At 34.6% G+C, this 20,757-nt stretch overlaps 1 protein-coding gene across 1 annotated transcript in view; it reads right to left on the bottom strand.

Annotated features, from left to right (window-relative positions):
• Positions 1-19,291, bottom strand: part of nompC (no mechanoreceptor potential C) — a 105,415-nt gene extending 86,124 nt beyond the window's left edge. The window contains exon 1 of the mRNA XM_076503434.1: positions 18,766-19,291. Coding sequence (XP_076359549.1) covers positions 18,766-19,047 — 282 coding nt within the window. The 5' untranslated portion in view covers positions 19,048-19,291. The remainder of the gene's footprint in view (positions 1-18,765) is intronic.
• Positions 19,292-20,757: the final 1,466 nt, after the last annotated feature.

Here is a 20,757-nt window from a genome sequence, read left to right as displayed (position 1 = left end):
TTTCATCTTGTAAAACTATCTCTCGTATTAATATTCTACCTTTCAACCGCAACACGCCCTGTGAACTAGATTATATTTATGAAATATATTTAAAAGGTTTAGATGGGCACACATTTAGTTGCCAACACATCCGTAATAGTCACTGTCGTAGTCATAACTATCACGTGGCAACGAAAGCTGGGGTCATCACAAACACAAGATTTACAATAGACAAACAAATAGTTCATAAACCAAAGGGTATTTGTGTTATTCCAATTGGTTCAAGCTTGACATATTGGTTGTAAAGAAGCCTCGATGATATTATCCGACAAATTGTCGTGTTTTTTTTAAATAAACAAACAAAATAGCTTTGTCATATTAATGGCTCTGTGTGATTCCCTTTACGCTATTAAATGAAACTACTCATATAAGAGAGCTCAAATATTAATTTTTTATAAGTGAATCAAAGTGCCTTTTATAAAAACAAATTTATTTCATAAATTTTATTATTTTAAACCAAATTACTTAATTACAATTTAAAATAAAATGACTGTTTTGCAAATACAGTTTGCAATTCTCTTGCCCCTCAGTGGCTCAGCGGTATGTCTGCGGACTTATAACGCTAAAAACCGGGTTTCGATACCCGTGGTGGGCAGAGCACAGATAGCCCATTGTGTCGCTTTGTGCTTAATTAAACAACAACAACAACAGCAATTCTCTTAAATCGTCACATAAAGGAAATGTTTTCCTTCTCATTATGTATTAAACTACTTTGAGTTTGACCCAGATGTAAGCCTAAGATCCAGTTTAAGAATACTTAAAGAGAGCCAAAAGTAACTGATTAAGAACAGAACCAAAATTATCCATCGGGTTTGTTGGTATTAGCAAAAAGGATAGTATTTTGCAATCAGTGTATTTCAGCAAAAGTGCTATTCCCTCCAAATTATTACCCGCGTTTAAACTATGTTGACGAAGCAATCGATATAATAATGATGTAAACCTTCGCAGGTTTCACGAAAGTGTCCTGTTCCAAGAGTAAATAAAACTTAGAGTAACAAATATTTTATTTCTTACTTTTGAAGTTCATTAGCCATGCTGTGTTCTAGTCTACAGAATGTTTAATTATTACAATATGTGCACGACAGTACAAAATGCAATGTAAAGCGTCCTTTATATGACGCCATTTTAGTGTCAACTGACTGGCTGACAAACAACACAACATTGTTAAATAATATGAGTAGTTAAAAGAGGTGACACCTATAGGTGACTTTAGGTCACTTTTCGGGAAAGTGAAGTTTCTACTGTAATTTCTAGATGTCGCTGTTGTCGTACGTTAGGACAATTACTACAAAAAATATAATTTTAAAAGATGAAAGAAGTACGATTTCCATTTCATATCTGTTGATAAACTGAAGAAAAACAACAGTAAAGTTGAACGGAAACTAAGTTTAAAGCGCCAGAATGATATCGTGTCAAGAAAAACAAAGCATTAAATAAACATTAAAAATGTAACGAGGAATGTAGTGATTATTGAAGCACCGAAAGTATTCAGAATATTAGCATTTCACAAGAATGTAAAGATGGTTGACCAGTAGTTATAAGAAGCGATAAACCAACTTTGCTGACGATTATTTATTTTATTGAAAATTATTTAAGAATGTACAACTGTTTTATTGTATATTTGGTATAATTTTAATAGGAATGTAATAATAGCTGTGAATTTTGTACTTGAAAACGTAGGTGATGAAATAGGTATTGAATGAAACTGAACATTACATAAAGCATAAATGTAAAGCTGAACGTTAAGTGAAGAGAATTTTTTTAAAATCTGTAATTAATAACCCATATCAATTCAGAACTGATTAATAAATGAACAACAATAAAAAAAGTAATGGATAATTAACTAAATGATAATCCTCACTTATACAAAATCTGTATAAATTACCGGCTGTGTGTGCATTATACAAATGACAATAAATTTCGTGAATTTGCAATTACAAATTCTGATTTGACCATTCAGCCAACTGTGTGCATAAGGTGTCGTTCAAATAAACAACAACAAAGAATTTTGTTCCTTCGGTAGCATATCAAACATAGCACAATACATCCGGTTTTATTTACAAAAAAACAAAAATAGAACAAGCGATTTCAAGAAAATGTAGTGGCCATCAAATATAGCACATTCATTAAATATTGGACTATATTTACATGGTAATGCCAGCTTGTAAAACAATATTATCCAGTTGGACAAAACTCAAAATGATGTTATCATACAGAAAATAACATAACGGCATTGCTTGCTATGCAACTCCGTTTAATTTCAGCTTTATTGAATTCCACGCAAAGAGCGAAGTGTATCTTGTACTAGTCTATAGTAATTACTGAGACAAAGCAGAGCACTCATACAAAATCCGTTCTGATTACGCATGATACTTAGCTACCATCACTTGATCCCGTAGTGTGCCATACAGTCTCATTTTAACAAGAAGAAAATCTATATATTATACCCAAAATAATTACGTTTTTCACCTAAATAAACATTTGACCAAATATCTCTACCTAAAAACGAGTTCGTTATCAGTTCGCTTATAATTCAACACCGTTTTCTAACATAACAATTTTCCGAAATGTTAACCCCCATTAACTCAGCAGCAAATCTGTAGGCTTCTAGTGCTAATAACCGGGGCAAGCGAATCAAAACGTCCAATTCCATTATGTAAATCAAAGACAGAATCTGAGGCATGCTGGCGACAGGTCAGTAAATGAAACTTTAGATGGTTTGGCCTGAGCCTGAAGAGTTTCTGAACTGGCCATTTAGCCCACTTACTCAGCAGGTTTACAAAACGTCATTATCTCTCTGATGTTGTAGGATTATAATAAGTGTTCACGCGCCCTATAAATGTAACGACATTGACATAGAAATGTCTTTTTATAGTTTGTAGACTTTTAAATTATATTTTTCCATTTTATATTTTTTCTGCATAGTTATATGTAAATCACTAACTTCCATTTTTTCTGTTTATGATAAACATAAGGTTGTTTAATTGCTTGTGACCTCTGTACGTTAATCTCCAAGTCTATCATCCTTTTTTCATTATGCAAAATCACCAGCCATATTTTTAAATTGAACGTAAACAGTGTCTTAAAAAGAAGTAATTTGAATTAATAATATAATTTAAATTCAAGAGGCCGGGGCTTGGCATGGCCAAGCGCGTAAGGCGTGCGACTCCTAATCCGAGGGTCGCGGGTTCGCGCCCTCGTCGCGCTAAATCATGCTCGCCCTCCCAGCCGTGGGGGTGTATAATGTGACGGTCAATCCCACTATTCGTTGGTAAAAGAGTAGCCTAAGAGTTGGCGGTGGGGGTGGTGATGACTAGCTGCCTTCCCTCTAGTCTTACACTGCTAAATTAGGAACGGCTAGCACAGATAGCCGTCGAGTAGCTTTGTGCGAAATTCAAAACAAACAAACAAATCAAGAGGCCGGTTGTGATCACAAATACCAAATTACTTTAAGATTTGTTTAACTTTACACAAAAATTTTGCAAAACGTTTCGTATAAAGAATCCGAATTACAGAACAAACTGTGTTTTGTATCTACTTTGGTCAGATTTTTTGTTAATATTTTAAACACACCGTTCTTTGTCTTTAAGAGTGTTTAGAACAGTATTTAGCGTTAATTAAAAGTAATTGGAGATTAATTTAAAATTTTATTGGGATAACTTCAACTGCAGATAAAAGGTAGATATGCCAGGATTATTATAACCACTGATTGTACAAACACTAAAGCAATTAATTTAACATTCTAACAGCGTGAAGATCAATATAAGCAAAATGCAACAATATCACATTTTTGTATGTTTAATAGATATATTCTCCAATAGCATTTAGTCTTTAAAAATGTTAAATATTAAGACTTGCATGAAGATGTGAAGCAATTGGTAAAAATAATTTTTCTATAACACTATGTAACAAAATTTTTACTTTTTTCTTGTTCCTTGACAGAAAGTGTTATTTTCCAATTGCTTACGTCTAAAGTAAATGGAAAAGATATATTTTTCTCTTCAAACTTTGCTTTTGTGACCTGGATAATGAAATTTTCAAATTTACACATTTTGCAGAACATTCCAGGCAGATTTGGTGCTAAGTAACTGATATAGAATTTTCTCGAACTTTCTAGAATATCGCAGAACTTACGAGAATTTTCTAGAATTTTCCACAGCAATACCACTTCAGTTTAATTCTAGCTGCCTATGTTAACACATAGACCTATCTGATTTTATCAGAGATGGCATTAAGAAGCTGAAAGCATTCTCCAGACGTATTCTGCTACGTATGTGACCAATTTATCAAGACAAGAGCGTAAAGGTACTCTAGAAGGTAAGATGGACAGATTTTGCTTGCTTGAATAGTAAGATTTTATATTATACACATTTAAACCTTTTAAAATTTAAATATCTTTTATTTTTTAATTACCAATAGTATAGATTTATTTGTTTGAATTTCGCGCAAAGCTACTCGAGGGCTATCTGCGCTAGCCGTCCCTAATTTAGCAGTGTAAGACTAGAGGGAAGACAGATAGTCATCACCATCCACCGCCAACTCTTGGGCTACTCTTTTACCAACGAATAGTGGGATTGAGCGTCACATTGTAACTCCCCCACGGCTAAAAGGGCGAGCTTGTTTGGCGCGACAGGGATGCGAACCCGCGACCCACAGATTACGAGTCGCACGCCTTAACCCACCTGGTCATGCTGGACCTCCAGTATCACATATAAAATATTTTGCATGAACCTCTTACACATTAGTTGTGGATGAAATAAATTTATTCTTCATAATAACAATTTTATTTTGCTCTTTGGAAAGATGGTACAGAGGGTAAAAGAGAGCCATGAAGTTCACTATTCCGAGAATTTGGTGTGAACCCACTGACCGATTAAGCAATTGTTACTTCTGCATGGTGGAGGGCCCGGCATGGCCTAGCGCGTAAGGCATGCGACTCGTAATCCGAGGGTCGCGGGTTCGCGCCCGCGTCGCGCCAAACATGCTCGCCCTCCCAGCCGTGGGGGCGTTATAATGTGACGGTCAATCCCACTATTCGTTGGTAAAAGAGTAACCCAAGAGTTGGCAGTGGGTGGTGATGACTAGCTGCCTTCCCTCTAGTCTTACACTGCTAAATTAGGGACGGCTAGCACAGATAGCCCTCGAGTAGCTTTCTGTAAAATTCCAAAACAAATACCAAATGCATGGTGGACCCTTCCAGACGTCGGGCTAGCAAGAATGCATCTGTTATCATGTATCCGGACCTTCAGTCATCCATCGCCCCAGTGCCACACTCCTCTGAGCCAAGGAACGTATAATGAAAACATGATGGGAGACTATATTTGAGGGCTGATACACGAAAGTGATTTACATTATGGTTACAAATGTTGAAAAACTACTCACTTCTAAACATATTTGTATAACTTTAGCATAAATGAAAATGTGCAAATTTGCCTGTTTTTACATAGAAAATAGGTTAATTTCTAAATTTCATTATCCAGGTCACAAAAGCAATGTTTGATGGGAGTAATGCTCATTTTCTATACTTTTATAACATAAGCAATTAAGAAATAACACATACTATCCAGGAACAACATTTGTGTTACATAGTGTAATAAGTTCTTATTTTTCTCATCTGTAGTTGGAAATGATTTTATAAAGTTATCTACGTTCCAAATGGCGTATCATAAGTTCTGTTACGATACCGTTTGGTGTCTTTTAAGGTCAAATAGCAACGACCTAGCTAAGACATTGTGATTAAAAGCATTTTATTTGTTATTATAGAACGTTGTAGCAAGTGTCTTTAAAACACGCCATTTTTAAAATCTCATAATTAATTACAACACAAGTTTCCATGTAATAAAATATAAAAGAATACGTGTGGTACACGAGTAGTTGAATTAATTACAACACAAGTTTCCATGTAATAAAATATAAAAGAATACGTGTGGTACACGAGTAGTTGAATTAATTACAACACAAGTTTCCATGTAATAAAATATAAAAGAATACGTGTGGTACACGAGTAGTTGAAAAGTTCACGGAATTCTGATGTAGGTTTTTATATCTCATGTTTCCTTAGAGGAAAGCAGCTTTTGTTACGTTTGTCATCTACAAAAAGCACATGCTTGAGAAGGCAGGTTATGTAAAGTGGATATGTTGGAGTGTCAGTTGTTTATGGCTTATCATTGACAGTAAGATTTCCTTTTGTTATACACTTGTTTCATATCAAGACACATACTGAGATATACTTGTGATGAAAAGAACCAAACTGTTGATACAAGTGTTTCCACTCGTTTACTCTTTTACTCAGTAAAACAGTTAAACTAATGTGTTTCTAATTAATGTGACTTGAGTCTCGTGATACCAAAATAAAAACCCGGATGTCTGGCACTTGTTTTTGTTTTTGTTTTACTATTTATCTTTCTCTGTTGAGTTGAAACATAAGTTATGTAGGAATAAATCTGAGTGTTACGAAATTACTAAAATTAACTTTTTTCTAACGATAAGTGTAAATATATGCAAACATATCTTTTTTATCTTTAATTTTATTTAAGACTAAGCCTACATGTAGCCTCTCACGTATAAAATATTCCATTCAAGATTGAAGGTTGAATATATTATACTACGTTAAATCAGCAACTACAAATCTTGCCAGTTAAACGTCATATACGAACCTATTAACCTTTCTAGATAACAAAAGAAACGTTTTATTCTATGAAGAAGTGGAACATAAATCGCCAAAAACAATTTTCACTGCGCTTTATACAGCAATACGAAACGTTAAAAAAATAATTAGTTTTCTTAGAAATGATGTCATTTTTGTTTACAGAACGAGCTCTTGACTCCATTATTCACTACGTTACGATAACATATACTACACAAGTTCAAGTTTACAGGGCCATGTGCAGAAATGTTAATTATACTGGTATTAATGGAGCACATTAAACACACAAACATTGTATACAGGGCTCTCCCCATTGTTAACGTGGTGTGACAGAATTCTTTCTCTTATCGGTGATGGTTAGTCGTGCCATGATTAGCTTCTTCTACAGATGTTTAATCGAAATTATTGGTTCGAAAAACAGATGAATTGAATCTAATGGTACAACAATCCATCATTTTATAAAATAGATTTCTCATTTAGAAGGTTATCTCTTACAAAGTAATGCGATAGTAATACATTTTTTTTTTCAGAACGTCAAATAACTTGTATTAATATTTAAGACTGAAATATCATTCTTTGGCACAATCTTTTATTTCGCACATATTGTTTTATATGACAATTCGTTCCTACTTGTTCGATTACTTAATTTACTAAAGGAAAAGCATACAAACATACCAAACTGTTTGTATAATCCACTAAAGTAATTTTATTTTCAACACCAGTATTGAATTGTCAGTTGTTGTTACAAAAAAAATAAAGTAAGAAATCGTAGTTTGGACGAACGTAGTCTTACGTTAAACTTAATATTAGCGTTTTCGCTGCGTAAAGGAAGAATTGAATTAGTGTAGGGAAATAAAATTAAAGTTGTTAATATTTAGGAAAGACCAGCTATATGGTGTTTGTAATTTTCATATTTCTGTGACATAAGTTCGTAGTTAAGACTAGTGATAATGTTTTATGAGTATAAATTTAAATAAATTAAAGGACCGTGGGTAAGAAGAACCTTTTTTGACCAGTTTCGTACAGCAGTACATAAATTAAGTTATTCTTATATAAACTTCGGTATGACTGTTTATTTTCAGCACTAAACTGCACTATTGGCTTAGATTGGTTTGTTTTGAATCTCGTGCAAAGCTAGGCGGCATGGCCAAGCGTGTTAAGGCATTCGACTTGTAATCCGAGGGTCGCGGGTTCGAATCCTGGTCGCACCAAACATGCTCGCCCTGCCAGCCGTGGGGGCGTTACAATGTGACGGTCAATCCCACTATTCGTTGGTAAAAGACTAGCCCAAGAGTTGGCGGTGGGTGGTTTTGACTAGCTGCCTTCCCTCTACTCTTACACTACTAAGTTAGGGACGGTTAGCGTAGATAGCCCTAGAGTAGCTTTGTGCGAAATTCAAAAAACAACAAAAACAACAGCAAAGCTAGGCAAAAACTATCTGCTCTAGCTGTCCTTAATATAGCAGTGAAAGACTAGAGAGAAAGCAGTTAGTCATCACCACTCACTATTAACGTTCGCGCTACTCACCCCCAACCCCAGTGTCACAGAGGTGTGTCTGCGGACTTGTAACGCTAGAAACCGCGTTTTGATACCCGTGGTGGACAGAGCATAGATACCCCATTATGCAGCATTGAGCTTAACTTCAAAAAACAGAACTTGGTCTAATCTTTTACCAACGAAAAGTGGGAATGACCGAGCGTTATAACGCCCCCATAGCAGCAAGGGCAAGCATGTTTGATAGGACTGGGATTTGAACTCGTGACTCTCAGACTGTGAGTCGAGTGCCCTAACCATCTGGCCATGCCGGGCCACACTATGGGTTATCAATCAATGATGTACTCACTGAAGGAATCAACGCCAAATTTTACAGTTGAAAGCGTTTAAATTTACTGCATAACGGAAGAGGAAACAGTTTTATATACATGAACAAAGCCTGTTTAAATTCACACCACTGAATTCCACGAAGTTTTAACCGTGTTAAAAAATAATTAATTTTAGAGACTATGTTATTCGTATATCAGTGTATGTGTTTTCTTACAGCAAAGTCACATCGGGCTATCTGCTGTGTCCACCGAGGGGAATCTAATCCCTAATTTTAGCTTTGTAAATCCAAAAGGGGAATATGTTCTTCGTAAATTTGTTCCAAAAAAATCATAAAATTAAATATATTTTTAAAATCGTAAAAATCTTCGCTTGTTTCTACTTTCTTTTTACTTATTTTAAATGTTCTTCTGAATCACATTCTATTTTTCTATTTTTTAATTTTTTTAGATATTTTTCAGTGATAAGAAGACTGGACAAAAAATGCTGCATTCCAGACCAAACAATAAATAATGGGCCCGTCATGGCCAAGCAGTTAAGGTGCTCGACTCGTAATTAGAGGATGATGGGTTCGATTCTGGTTTGGTTTATTTTGAATTTCACAAAAAGCTACACGAGGGCTATCTGTACTAGCCATTCCTAATTTAGCAGTGTAAGACTAGAGGAATGGCAACTAGTCATCATCATCCACCGCCAACTCTTGGGCTACTCTTTTGCCAAGAATAGTGGGATTTACCGTCACATTATAACGCCTTCACGGCTGAAAGGGCTAACATGTTTGGTGTGACGGGGATTCGAACCCGCGTCCGAGGGTCGCGGGTTCAAATCCCTGTCAAACGTTTTCGGCCTTTCAGCCGTGAGAGAGTTACTATTCGTTGGTAAAAGAGTAGCCCAAGAGTTGACGGTGGGTTATGATGACTAACTGCCTTCCCTCTGGTCTTACACTGCTAAATTGGGGACGGCTAGCTCAGATAGCTCTCAAACAATGAATTACGTTATTTGAACACGAATGCACTTAGTTTCATGCTAAATCAAATGCGTCTTTTGATTTTTCAGTTGAGATATAAAAGAAAATTGTAAAAAGAATACTAATGAAAGGAAAAAGTGAGCACGCTTAATATAAACTTAATTAACTAAAAAAATTATAACAAGGAGCATTCCCATTGGCTTACAAAAATAAATAATTCTTAAATGAATATTTGGAGAATTGTGCTTTTGTTACGTTATGTCTCTATAGCAACCACAAATATCAAACAAATTTTCTTCATGTGATCGATCATTTCAATTATCATAATTTACAATTATATAATAACATTAACCAAAAGTAGTTTAGAAATAAGTGAAGAAAAATTTGCGTAGCAACGAGTTAAAGTACACACACTCAACGAGCACGTTGAAGCTCACTTCATGTTGAAATATCTTGGTTTTCAATGTTATTTCAAATACACTGGAAATTTAAGTTAAAAAATTAAAATAAAAATTACGTAAAACGTTATTGACCTTCAAGGTACAATAAGAATAAAAATTAATTCTCTGAAACTTAAGATGTGTTGATATAATTCTTATTAAGGGTGTGATAATATTTATAAAAAAAGTAACGTGCGGTTTGTATTCTTCTTATACAAAACCACATCGGTCTACCTGTCGGGTCCACGAAGTGAAAGCGAATCTCTGAGTTTATTGCTATAAATCCGAAGACTTACCGCTGTACCAACGAGAGACATTTAGAAAAACAAAAATGAAAAAAAATTGTATTTCCAAACTTTACACAAAGAAATGTTTGTAATATATTTCATAGGACATGTAACCTGTTATTTAATACAATTTTACAGTCCAAGACAATTGTGAATAAGTGATAACGATGGTTGAGCCGAGCCTAATAAAGCAATATCAGGTTATAGTTTTTGAGGTCCAAAAATTTGTTAATTGGTTTAATGTTTAAACAAACTGGAACATCTCGTCAGCTATGATATTTATTATCCACATTCGTGGTACATAAAAACAAATAATAGTAAATATTTTTTTATGTTTAAAACTTGTTACAGGAAACTATTGCCAAATAATTTTTCGCTAAAACTAAGAAATCGATCCCCAAGAAGACACAGCTCTAAAATAAGCCACTGGCGCTAAAATAAGCCACTGTTATTGTTGTTATTGTTTTTATATCAAACACAAAGCTACACAATGGGTTGGTTCTCTTCTCTGCTCACCACGAGCATCGAAACCCGGTTTTCAGCGTTGTAAGTCCGCAGACATACCGCTGAGCCACTGGGAGGCTAAAATAAGTTCTCCGCTGGTACAGTGGTGAGTCTACGGACTTACAACGCTAAAATCAGGGGTTCCATTCTTCTCGGTAGATACAGCAGATAGCCCGATGTGTCTTTGCTGAAAATAAAACACAAACACACACGCGCTAAAATAAACAAATGAAAAAATAATTTTCAATAATATTAAACATAAATAATTTAGAGAAAATTCATACATTTAATAATAAATCATGTCAGTTCACATGCTGATACACAAAGGAATTCATATCATTATATTTTATCATGACAGCTTGAACGGTCAGACAGTCAGACAAAATACCAGTTTGGGTTGTTAGTGGTTTACATGTTTTCCATTAAAACGCAACCTAACATGTTCTACTCAGCACTCAAGTGAGTTTACAGTATTTTCGTTTAGTCATCTGCATCATATACATATTACCCTCGTTAAAAAAAACAACAAAACAACAGTTCTCATGAACTACATCAAACTTCATTATTTCAGTGGTGTTTCTCTGATGGTGCAAAGTTTTAGGTACCAAAAAACAGGTGAAACATCAGTGTAACATCCCATTATCCTTATTCTTTGCCATGCGACTCGTAATCTGAGGGTCGCGGGTTCGCATCCGCGTCGCGTCAAACATGCTCGCCCTCCCAGTCGTGGGGACGCTATAATGTTACCGTCAATCCCACTATTCGTTGGTAAAAGAGTAGCCCAAGAGTTGGCGGTGGGTGGTGATGACTAGCTGCCTTCCCTCTAGCCTTACACTACTAAATTAGGGACGGCTAGGTGCAGTGGGCTAACAACCTACTCACTTAAAAACCTGTTACAGAAGCCGCAGTGATTGCGGCCCTATGTTCCTTAAGGAATTGATTGGCAGATGATGATGATGAGATCCTTAATCTTTAACAACTCTGACAGTGCAAACCATTTATTGCTTCACCAACTAATACTGTAAAAAATAAGGTCCTTAGGGAGTAAATCTTTGATGCCACAAGTTGTACTTCAAGTCTGATCCATAAAAAGTACTGTTAGATGACTCTTGTTACTGAGCTCCGTGTGAAGACGAAACAATCCACCACTGTTACTGAGTTCTGTGTGAAAACGAAACAATCCACCACTGTTACTGAGCTCTGTGTGAAAACGAAACAGACCAATCATGTTACTGAACTCTGTATGAGGTTGAAACAGTCCACCAATGTTACTGAACGACGTGTGTTTTGGTGAACCAAGCCACCATTGTTACTGAGCTCTGTGAGGGTGAAACAAGCCACCACTATTACTGAGCTCTGTGAGGGTGAAAGAAGCCACCACTATTACTGAGCTCTGTGTGAAGGTGAACCAAACTACCAAAGTTATTGAGCTCCGTGAGAAAACGAAACAAGCAACTCATGTCAATGAACTGTGTGAGGATGAATCAATATAGTACTGTTAATGAGAGGGCGAAATGAGATATCACTGTTAGCGAGTTCTGTGTGAGGGTAAAACAGGTTCTTATTATTACTTATATTTTAAGTGAGTGAGAAACAGGATACTAATGTTCTGAGCTCTGTGTAAGGGCGATACAGGCCACTAGTATTACTTAGTCTTTTTGTTACGTATTATAATTTGTCTTGGACAAACTTCCAATTTATTGTGTTAGGTATTAGGATTTAAATCTATAAGTTAATTATATGTCGATATACATAAAATTTATGATATTTGCCAACTAGAGTAATACGCATAGTTCTCTTTTTTAACACAAATATATTTTAATATACAAATGACAATGCAATTTAAAATAACGGTTATTACAAATAATGATTTATGTACAAAAGTTTACAAATTTATAAACAATACTGAGTCTTCTATCTTGCCTGGAATTAAATATTTTATCGACGGTTCACGATGAGCAAATACATTTCGAGTTCATCGGTACAGTTCCCTTAACGGCTATCGAGCTAAGTGCTTCATTGATCAGATATAAGTTTTCACTGACGAAAATATCTAATGTCCTTCTAGAAACGCTAACTTCCGAAGTTAATACTCTGAAGTTGAATGGTTTATAACGTTCGAAATCTCTAAACGTCCCTAGTCAAATATCTGTAGTTTCCGGATAAGCGCATATCATAGTTATTGCTTCTGAAGTGTATAGTATACTAATTATATCGAACCAACAACGATATTATTGTCTTTAGGTGCGTCGATTTATAACCTTTTAGTGTGAGGTTCTCGAAAGTTCAGTTGGCAACAATATTCGAAGATACGCTAGTGCTTTCGTAAAATATATATTGTTGATTCTTTCCCTCAAGAATATTCTACAAATTTAGATAACAAACGAGACTTTCGCAATACACATTTAAGAATATAAGTTACGAGCATTTCTAAACATATATATTACACTAAACCAAATACAAATATTAAAATAAATATATAATAGAAAATCCATCACTTTATTCTCCTTAGAGAATTAAAAATAGGCGTTAGACAATTTTTAGCTAAGATATATATACATGTTTAGTGAAATTAAATAAATACATTTAAATGAAGTTAAATAAGTAAACAAAATCATAAGGAAGGATTGCGTTAGAAACAGCAAATCCAAACTTCTGATTAGTTGTATCATAATAATAATTTTTAAAGCAAAAAACACACGTTAAAATTAAACAAAATACGCTGCATTTTTTTGAAAAAGATCCTAGGGTACACGCTACAACATGGGATTATAAAATGTATCTTTGGTTATGGAGGTGACTGCTAAAGTTAAACCCACATTGTGGTTGGGAGACACCATCTATCAGTCTTAACCTCCAATTCGCTAGTCTCACATGAGAAGATTAGAAATTAGGAGAGCGAGATGAGGGTGCTCAAGCATACAACGTCCCACATCTATATCACTGTTCACAGCCTGCAGACAGTTGTGAGGAGATGACTGCTCTCCCAAGTTAAAATAAGAATAAGGAAAAGATAAAAATAAAAAATAAGGAAATAAGGAAATAAGATATTACCATTTGGGGGTAAGTAAGATGAAACATACCTCTTTAAGATAGCATTCCTGTCTCCAATCTCAGGTTGTATAGGTTTGGCAACAACTATTCCACCAGTCAAATCGTTGCCCAACAACAATGGTATACCCTTAATTGGCAGAGTAGATCTTACTCCAACCACAATTGGTCCCGAAACTAAGTCTGATGTTAAACAAATGTTATGAAGAGGGAAATTAAGAAAGCCAGCCTCAATAACCTGAATAATAGCTAGTGGGTCTACCAGTCGTAGAACTCGAATCTAAAGGCAGTATACTCTCTAACAACAATTGGTGAGTTGCCCTAGTATCGCTTATAATACTTATAGGATTAGCACTTTCATTTCTCACAGGCACAGAACCAACAGACACAAAAGGTCTAAATTCCTCCCTAACTACACCAGCCTTTATATCGTTGGTCAAATCAACAATATCAGATGATCTAATAAAACTACGACCATTTTTGAAAACACACGTACCTGGTGCTGCCTCCTTTTCTTTTTCAAACAAACTGGGCTAGAAATAATATCTACATTACTTCTCAAGCTACTAACCTCTGCTTTGACTCCATGTCTGCAGTGCTTGTCTGTATTAATAGAGTCAAAATAGGGCTTGTTGATTTTTTTCAATTTTGCGCAAAACTGCACGAGAAGAACTTAGAAATGTTTAGAGGATGGAAATCTCGACTTTCAAGAATAAACTGAAAAATAGTCATATAACCTTTGTAGAAGTTTGTTGTAGTTGTACATAAATTTTGTCACACTATATCCTGCCATTTTGGTGCTTGAATAGCTTCAGAGAGAATCTTAGTTGGTAACAACGAAAAACTGATAAAAATTTCTCCTTCTCTTTCAAGAATCAATATAAAAACAGTCCTGTGGCCTTTGCAGTGGTCTTTTTAGTAGGTTTGCCCAAGTTTTAATAATATATTCATAGCCTCTTTTTCTGTAGGGTTATGAAACAAGAATAATATGAATAGCAATAAAAAGAAGAACAGATGGTTGATTTTTTATTTTATCTAACAACCAGAAAACAAACTTTTGTGTTACTATCAATACTTTAGTAGTCTTGTCCGTTGAGAAGGTCTTGAGTGATGTTTCAAGAAAAAGTCTAATTTTTAAAAGTTTTTTTTTTTGCCCTATGTCCTATTGGAAAATTTGTAAAATTACTGGGCGAACCCTATTATGAACCACTATCATGATGACCATAGTAGCACATTGTCCTTATTACGTATATAAATATACCAGTATCCTTTCCAAAACAAGAAAGGAATCATTGGGACCCTATATGAAAAAATTATGTGAAAGAATTAGAGCGATGAAGTTTTCTCTTTTTTTCTGTACGTTTGTTTAGAAAGGTCACTTACTTACTTAGGTTAAAAATTCTTTGAAATAGTGAAAATTTGATTCACTCCTTAGGCACGTATATAGCTGTTTAGATGGATTTATAAGTACAATAAACTTAAATTTGCTCAGTCAATACAATGAAATAGTCATTGTTAAAATATTCAGACTTTTTAAAGGTAGTTTTAAATATATCAACTTTTATGGCCGCCATGTTATTTCCTCACGAGCACCACTGTTAAATACTACTGTACTTAATAACTAGGAAAGGAAAAAGAGATTACACATTTGAAAATTGTATGATAATTTTGTGTAAGTATAATAATCATGGGTAGAATTATTCCGAGTTTAATTTTAAATTTGGCACTTTAGCTTTGGTTTCGCTATTTCTACATGTCGATTTACAGGAACTAGTGTTAACAAGTTATTTCATATCACGGTAGACGTTACTAGTTTCTTTACACTAGTTTTAGAGCACGTCTCGATTCATATATACTTTATGTTCCATTAATGATTCTTCTAATTTATCCATGTATGTCACATATTCCATTAGGGTTTTTCATTATTTTAGTAGCATGCTACAAACCACAAATGTTACATATTCCATTAGGGTTTTCATTATTTTAGTAGCATGCTACAAACCACAAATGTTACATATTCCATTAGGGTTTTCATTATTTTAGTAGCATGCTACAAACCACAAATGTTACATATTCCATTAGGGTTTTCATTATTTTAGTAGCATGCTACAAACCACAAATGTTACATATTCCATTAGGGTTTTTTATTATTTTAGTAGCATGCTACAAACCACAAATGTTATATATTCCATTAGGGTTTTTCATTATTTTAGTAGCATGCTACAAACCACAAATGTCACATATTCCATTAGGGTTTTTCATTATTTTAGTAGCATGCTACAAACCACAAATGTTACATATTCCATTAGGGTTTTTCATTATTTTAGTAGCATGCTACAAACCACAAATGTTACATATTCCATTAGGGTTTTTCATTATTTTAGTAGCATGCTACAAACCACAAATGTTATATATTCCATTAGGGTTTTGAGTTTTGTTTTGTATTATGTCCAACTAATAGTGCACGATAAACTGACACTTTCTGCTCTGTCTGTCGACATGTTGCTTATCAATTAACTTATGTAATTATTTACATCAAAATTAATTTAAGTGTTTATCTAGTGACTTGATTTCGCTTTTAGATCTGATGAGACAAAACTTATTATTTATATTCAATGTGTCGTTTTCAATGCTGTTGTTTGTATTAAAAAGGATATTTAAAAGCAGTAAAAACTAAGCTCGATGGGGGAACATTCAACTTCCAACAATAGTGATGTTTCATATTCCTTAGTCTCCAAAATTATTTATCCCTCTAGTGTCAGAACAGTAAGCCTATTGACTTATAACACTAGAAACAAGCTTTCGATATTCGTGGTGGGTACAGCACAGATAGCCCTTCGTATAGGTTTGTGCTTAATTACAAACTAACAGTGTAAGATTTTTATAAGCAGCACATCAGAGGGTTCCTCCGGTTTTCATTATAGCAACGTATTTTATTTTGCCACGACAGTTAGAAAGCTAAAAAATTAGAAACATTAAGCACAATTCATACACAACACATTATATGCTGTGGTCGGGAGACTACATTCACTTATCGTGTTCCGGAGGTTCCAATCACAAGAAAAGTCGACCAGAAAACATTGAACAGGTTTTTGATTTTAGAAAAAAAGACGCTTGTTTATTGCAATATCCTACACCAGGTACGAAGACTTTTCCCATAGGACGAAAACATATTTTGTATCAAATCCCATTGTGGGGTCGAGTTACAAACCATTTTTTGTTTTAATTTATTTGTTTTTTTTTTACCACTGATGCATCTTATTTCTTATTATTGTTTCTCGAGATAGAAATAAGAGAACAACGAAACCTTATGTCCTGAAAACATTTTACAACTGAGGAGAGGAAAAAGTATAGATTAGTTAGTTTATTTATCTCACACGCCCAGTTTGCTACATTCGTTCTCGCTATTTCCTGTTCATTTCACTCAGATTTCTGATGCTATTTAAGGCTATCGAATACGTGAAAAGCGAACCGCTAACAGGAAGAAAAACAGAGAGATCTAATAAACACGTTATTTAAGTTCAATGTGGAAACTATTTATACATCTGGAAAAATAATACCATTGACAACACATAATAGGAAGAAAATTCGCGATGTGACGATTCTTCAATGAGATTTTTTATGACAACGTTTGTTTCTAAAGAAACATTTTTACGAAGTGTGATGATTCTAAAAAGATTTCTTGTGATGTATAATGAATATAAAATAAGATTACCTACGAGATATTAAGCTTCTAAATAGATTTTTATGACGTATGATGATTTAAAAATATGTTACTTGTGAGCTATGATTATCCTAAAATACAGTTTACTATGAGGTATGATTATTCTAAAATAATGTTACTAAGTATAATTATTCCAAAAGAATCCCGGCCACACCAAACATGCTCGCCCTTTCAGCCATAGGGTGTTATTATGTGATGGTCAATCCCACTATTTGTTGGTAAAAGAGTTGGTGGTGAGTGATGATGACTAGCTGCCCTCCCTCTAGTCTTACACTGCTAAATTAAGGACGGCTAGCGCAAACAGCTCTCGTGTAGCTTTGCGCGAAATTCAAAACAAACAAACAGACAAACCTTATAAAATCTTACTGTGTGTTCGTTCAGCCGCGCGTTATGCTCTATCCTACTTGTCCCGAGGTTTAGAAACTGCAGGCTCCTTTCAATTTTAGAATGAATTCACATAATGTGGTTTGGCTATGTGTTACGTTCTCTTAAAAGTTTAAATAGTTATAAAGTGTTGCATACTACATTATTATCCTGTTTTGTGGATGTTTGGAAAGGCTGAGCCTTGAGTTAACATCTCCGACGTTAAAGAAATTTATTTTATCAAACAACTTAGACGTGAGAAATATTCCTAGAGTTTTAGAATGTGTTTGAGAACGGGGAACATTTAATAACAACCGTTGTATTGTATAAATATTGTTATTGTCAACGTAACATAAAAACTGCTAATAGTTTAACTCAACCCTTTTCGGATCAGAAATCAAAGAAACCTTCGATTGAAGAACGAGAGATAAGCGTTAAGTTGTGAATACCTTTGCACATTTTGAAATATCACAATACATAATTCATCTGAACACCATTTCGAATTACTCATAACACAAGGTCTTATATATGCTCGTACAATCATTTTAGAGCATATATATGAACTTTATCATATGGTTTGTAAGTTAAATACACTACATATGATCTGTAAGTTAAATACACTACATATGATCTGTAAGTTAAATACACTACATATGATCTGTAAGTTAAATACACTACATATGATCTGTAAGTTAAATACACTACATATGATCTATAAGTTAAATACACTACATATGATCTATAAGTTAAATACACTACATATGATCTGTAAGTTAAATACACTACATATGATCTATAAGTTAAATACACTACATATGATCTATAAGTTAAATACACTACATATGATCTATAAGTTAAATACACTACATATGATCTATAAGTTAAATACACTGCATATGGTCTGTAAGTTAAATACATCTTACCTCATCTGCTAGATCAGGAGGTATATCATCTTTGTTCACACGTTTCAGTAAGCTTTCCACACCAAGCCAATCACCCCGCTGGCAAAGGGCCAGTAACCTGGCTCCCGCTTCCCCGTTCGTTCCCGGTTCGAGCCAGGAGGCAGCGGAGTTCTGTTTCAGCCGTCGTACAGGCTGCACGTATTCGCCGTCCACATCGTTGGTTTTGAGATTCGTTTCTTTACTTTCTGTGTCCAGTTTCTCCGTAGAAGGAACGTTGTTGGAGTCCTGGACCCGTTTAGACATTGTGACCAACTGTTGTTTGTATACTTGGGTAATCGTGTAAAAGATTTGTTTCGAAAATTTAGCTTAATTATAATTTTAGGATTAAGGGTGTTTTACTGCAAATATAAAAATATTCAACCTTAAAATTTCAAAATACACGTATAAAGTCCAGAAAAATGAATGTGAGTGAAAAAGTTGATGTTTTTATTAAAGCTGCTTGTTTCTCATCCGACAACATTGAATCGTCTACTTCACACTGACAAGTATCCATCATCTTAACTTTTTTATAACAGATAATGTTGAGCTGCGAGCAGCGTGAAGGCGTTGATACGTCACGTGACAAGAAGCGTCGCCACCACTGGTCGTCAGAAGTCGATAGGGAATAAATAAGTATAAAACAATATAATTTCCAGTAAAATAAAACAATATAAAGTTAGTTTCCAGTAAAATAAAACAATATAAAGTTAGTTTCCGGTAAAAAAAACAATATAAAGTTAAGTTTAAAGTAAAGTAAAACAATATAGAGTTAGATGCAAGTAAAATAAAATAATAATATTATTTTCAAGTAAAATTTGAAAATTACATATCAGATGAGAAAATAAAAAAAAAAATCTGTTTGCAACTGTGTTAGCGTATAAAATGTTCATGGTTTCGCTTAAGAACTTAATAATTTCACGCCACTAGGTTTATTAAAGTTATAAGATGAACACATAGGTGATAGTCAATTTTAAGGAAATCAGTGTCATAAAAAACTCAATGTATTCTAAGCCACTTTTCACGTTTACAGTACTTGATCTGTGTGAATAACTTATTATATCTGCCTGTAAGATATTTTATACAGGGTACTGTTTATAATTAGGCTGAGACAATTTAATTTATTGTTCATGTGCACAAGGTGACTCAAAAGGCGGTCTATTCTAAGTTTAATTATTAATCAATTAAGGTAACACAACCATGGTAACACAGCCTTCAACACATTGTTACCCGGCTCAAACAGTTTTTGTTGCGTTCTTTTTCACTCCAGTGAGTAACGTTGCCATGTAAAACGGAAACCATGCAAGAAACGACTCAACATGTTGTTAGGTTTGCTGAGACCAAGTACTATGGTGCAATGTAATTACAGATGGCATTAAAGGAAAAAAGTGTGTGTGTGTGGGGGGGGAATTTTAAGAATGTCCTGTATCAGTAGGGGCTGTCTTAGTCATTCTGAAGCCCTGTAACGATAAAAAAAACTCAAAAGTAGATAAAAGGGCCTATGTAGCATCGGGGGCCCTTTCATGTGTGGGGTCCCAGGCAATTGCCTAGTTTGAACAATGGGTAAGACCGTCTACGTGTACCACATACCTATAGCAAACGTTGTGAAGTTACAAAACTACGGATATGGGATATCATCACCACAGTAACTGCGGACATGTTGCAGCGAACGTGGACTGAATTTGAATATCGGCCAGACGTGCTGAGAGCCACTAATGGTGCACACGTATAAGTGAACTGACACGTCAGTAAAAACCATACGAATTTAGTTTATTTTTTGTTTGATTTTGAATTTCGCGCAAATCTACACGAGGACTATCTGCGCTAGCTGTCCCTAATTTAGCAATGCAAGAGTAGAGGGAAGTCATCACCACCCACCACCAATTGTTGGGCTATTCTTTTGCCAACGAATAGTGGGATTGACCGTACTTTATAACGCCCCCACGGCTGAAAGAGCGAATATGTTTGGTGTGACGA

The sequence above is a fragment of the Tachypleus tridentatus genome, chromosome 6 (assembly GCF_004210375.1).
Source record: "Tachypleus tridentatus isolate NWPU-2018 chromosome 6, ASM421037v1, whole genome shotgun sequence".
Classification (NCBI taxonomy): Eukaryota; Metazoa; Arthropoda; class Merostomata; order Xiphosura; family Limulidae; genus Tachypleus; species Tachypleus tridentatus.
This window is presented reverse-complemented; position numbering and strand designations above follow the sequence as displayed.